This window comes from Sciurus vulgaris (genome assembly GCF_902686455.1).
Source record: "Sciurus vulgaris genome assembly, chromosome: 6".
Classification (NCBI taxonomy): domain Eukaryota; kingdom Metazoa; phylum Chordata; class Mammalia; order Rodentia; family Sciuridae; genus Sciurus; species Sciurus vulgaris.
The window spans coordinates 33763822-33766914 of record NC_136466.1 but is presented as its reverse complement, the minus strand read 5'-3'; the positions used below and the strand labels follow the sequence as shown (position 1 = coordinate 33766914).

At 38.9% G+C, this 3093-nt stretch overlaps 1 protein-coding gene across 1 annotated transcript; it reads left to right on the top strand.

Moving 5' to 3' along the window:
- Positions 1-1018: 1018 nt before the first annotated feature.
- On the top strand, positions 1019-2244 carry LOC306664037 (PRELI domain containing protein 3B-like; the record flags this gene model as incomplete). The annotated part of the gene is made up of 1 exon (XM_079144712.1): positions 1019-2244. The coding sequence occupies one exon, from the start codon at positions 1019-1021 to the stop codon at positions 1601-1603; it is 585 nt and encodes a 194-aa protein (XP_079000838.1). The 3' UTR covers positions 1604-2244.
- Between the last annotated feature and the right edge of the window lie 849 nt (positions 2245-3093).

Sequence of the window (3093 nt, the reverse complement as noted above, 5' to 3'; positions counted from 1 at the left end):
CTAGAAAAAGAAGAACAGAATAACAGCAAAAGTAATAGAATACAGGAAATAATTAAAATCAGAGCTGAAATCAATGAAATTGAAACAAAAGAAACTATTCAAAAATTGACATAACAAAAAGTTGGTTCTTTGAAAAAGTAAACAAAATAGACAAACCCTTAGCCATACTAACAAAGAGAAGGAGAGACAAAACTCAAATTACTAAAATTTGTGATGAAAAAGAAAATATCACGACAGACACCACCGAGATACATAACATAATGAGAAGCTACTTTGAAAATCTGTATTCCAACAAATAGAAACTACTGAAGACATTGACAAATTTCTAGAGACATATGCTCCTCCCAAACTGAACCAGGAGGACATACACAATTTAAACAGATCAATATCAAGCAGTGAAATAGAAGAAGCCATTAAAAAACCTACCATCCAAGAAAAGCCCAGGACCAGACGGATTCTCAGCCGAGTTCTACAAGACCTTCAAAGAAGAACTCATTCCAATACTTCTCAAAGTATTCCAGGAAATAGAAAAGGAGGGTACCCTACCAAACTCATTCTCTGAGGCTAATATCACCCTCATACCCAAACCTGGCAAAGACACATCAAGGGAAGAAAATTTTAGACCAATATCCTTGATGAATATAGATGCAAAGGTCCTTAACAAAATATTGGCAAACCGTATCCAAAAACATATTAAGAAAATCGTGCACCATGATCAAGTGGGGTTCATCCCTGGAATGCAAGGATGGTTCAACATTCGTAAATCAATAAACGTAATCCATCCTGTCAATAGACTTAAGAATAAGAATCATGGCGCCAACGCGCTGCACCCGCAGTGGGCGGGGCCCGCGCGGCGCTGAGGCCTGGCCCGGGCTGGGATGGGGCGCAAGGCCACGCATCGGGATGTCCTCGGCGCCTGCACGCTGCGCTGCCGCTGGGTGCGGGTGGGGCGGGGCTGTGTGCCTCAGTGCCTCATTGTCCCCCAGAGTCTTCCCGACAGGGCTCGGGCCTCCGCACCATGAAGATCTGGACCTCAGAGCATGTCTTCGACCACCCATGGGAAACTGTTACAACAGCTGCTATGCAGAAATACCCAAACCCTATGAACCCGAGTGTGGTTGGAGTTGATGTGCTGGACAGGCATGTAGATCCCTCTGGAAAGCTGCACAGCCACAGACTTCTCAGCACAGAGTGGGGACTGCCGTCCATCGTGAAGTCTCTTATTGGTTCAGCAAGAACCAAACCATATGTGCAAGAACATTCTGTAGTTGATCCTGTAGAGAAAACAATGGAACTTAAATCTACTAATATTTCCTTTACAAATATGGTTTCAGTGGATGAGAGACTTATATACAAACCACATCCTCAAGACCCAGAAAAGACTATTTTGACGCAGGAAGCCATCATCTGTGTGCAGGGAGTCAGCCTTAGCAGTTACCTGGAAGGGTTGATGGCAAGCACGATATCTTCTAATGCTAGTAAAGGCCGAGAAGCAATGGAATGGGTAATACATAAATTAAATGCTGAAATTGAACAGTTGACAGCTTCAGCAAGAGGAAGCATTAGGACACCAATGGCGGCGGCGGCATTTGTAGAGAAATGATAAAAGTCGATATAGAACATCAGGTCCCCAGGAATCTCCAAGCAGACAGTGTATTTATTTGTTATTTAAAAATTATAACTATATTTTAGTTAGAATTTTTTTTTTAATAATCTGGAGTAAGGCTATGTGACTTGATCAAAACAAAAAGATACAGGGCTTCTAAAATCCAAGGGATCATCTGAGGTTAGTGTGGCTTGAAATGACTAATTTCTAGGGTTCTAGTATTTATGTGAAAATTTAGCAGTTTTTTAAAAAAGTACTTGGGAGAAATTGGCGTTAACATTGTGTCTCCTTAAAATAGAATTTTAACACTTTTCAGACATTGGAACTGTACCTGACTTTGGACCAGCAAGCAGAGCCCCTACACACTCACCTTGCTAATACAGACTAGAACAGCCTGCGTGGGGGAACTGACTCTAAAAGGAGGAATTGTATAGTGTTGAAAGACATTAAATTGTATAAAATAACTTGCTCTGCTAAAAACCCACAGTGTTTTGATTTGGTACTTAAATGATATTTTTGGAGTGAAAATCATCACTAAGTCTAATATGTGACTTCAACATAAATAATATTTTATTGTATTAAAGAGTACTGTATTGATTTGCCAAAGTTTTGTAACTTAGTAAAGGTATTACCTTCCTTGGAAAAAAAAAAAAAGAATAAGAATCATATGGTTATATCAATTGACACAGAAAAAGCGTTCGACAAAATACAACACCCCTTCATGCTCAAAACACTAGAAAAAATAGGGGTAGTAGGAACTTACCTGAACATTGTAAAGGCTATTTATGCTAAGCCCATGGCCAACATCATTCTTAATGGAGAAAAACTGAAACCATTCCCTTTAAAAACGGGAACAAGACAGGGGTGTCCTCTTTCACCACTTCTATTCAACATTGTCCTCAAAACTCTAGCTAGAGCAATTAGGCAGACCAAAGAAACTAAAGGGATACAAATAGGAAAAGAGGAACTTAAGCTGTAACTATTTGCTGATGACATGATTCTATATTTAGAGGATCCAAAAACTTCCTCCAGAAAACTTGTAGACCTCATCAATGAATTCAGCAAAATAGCAGGCTATAAAATCAACACGCATAAATCTAAAGCATTTTTATACACAAATGATGAAACATCTGAAAGGGAAATGAGGAAAACAACTCCATTTGCAATAGCCTCAAAAAAAAAAAAAATACTTGGGAATCAATTTAACCAAAGAGGTAAATGATCTCTACAATGAAAACTACAAAACATTAAAGAAAGAAATTGAGGAAGACCTTAGAAGATGGAAAGATCTCCCATGTTCTTGGACAGGCAGAATTAATATTGTCAAAATTAATAGTGCCAAAAGTGCTATACAGATTCAATGCAATTCCAATTAAAATCCCAATGATGTACCTTACAGAAATAGAGCAAGCAATCATGAAATTCATCTGGAAGAATAAGAAACCCGGAATAGCTAAAGCAATCCTCAGCAGAAAGAGCGAAGCAGC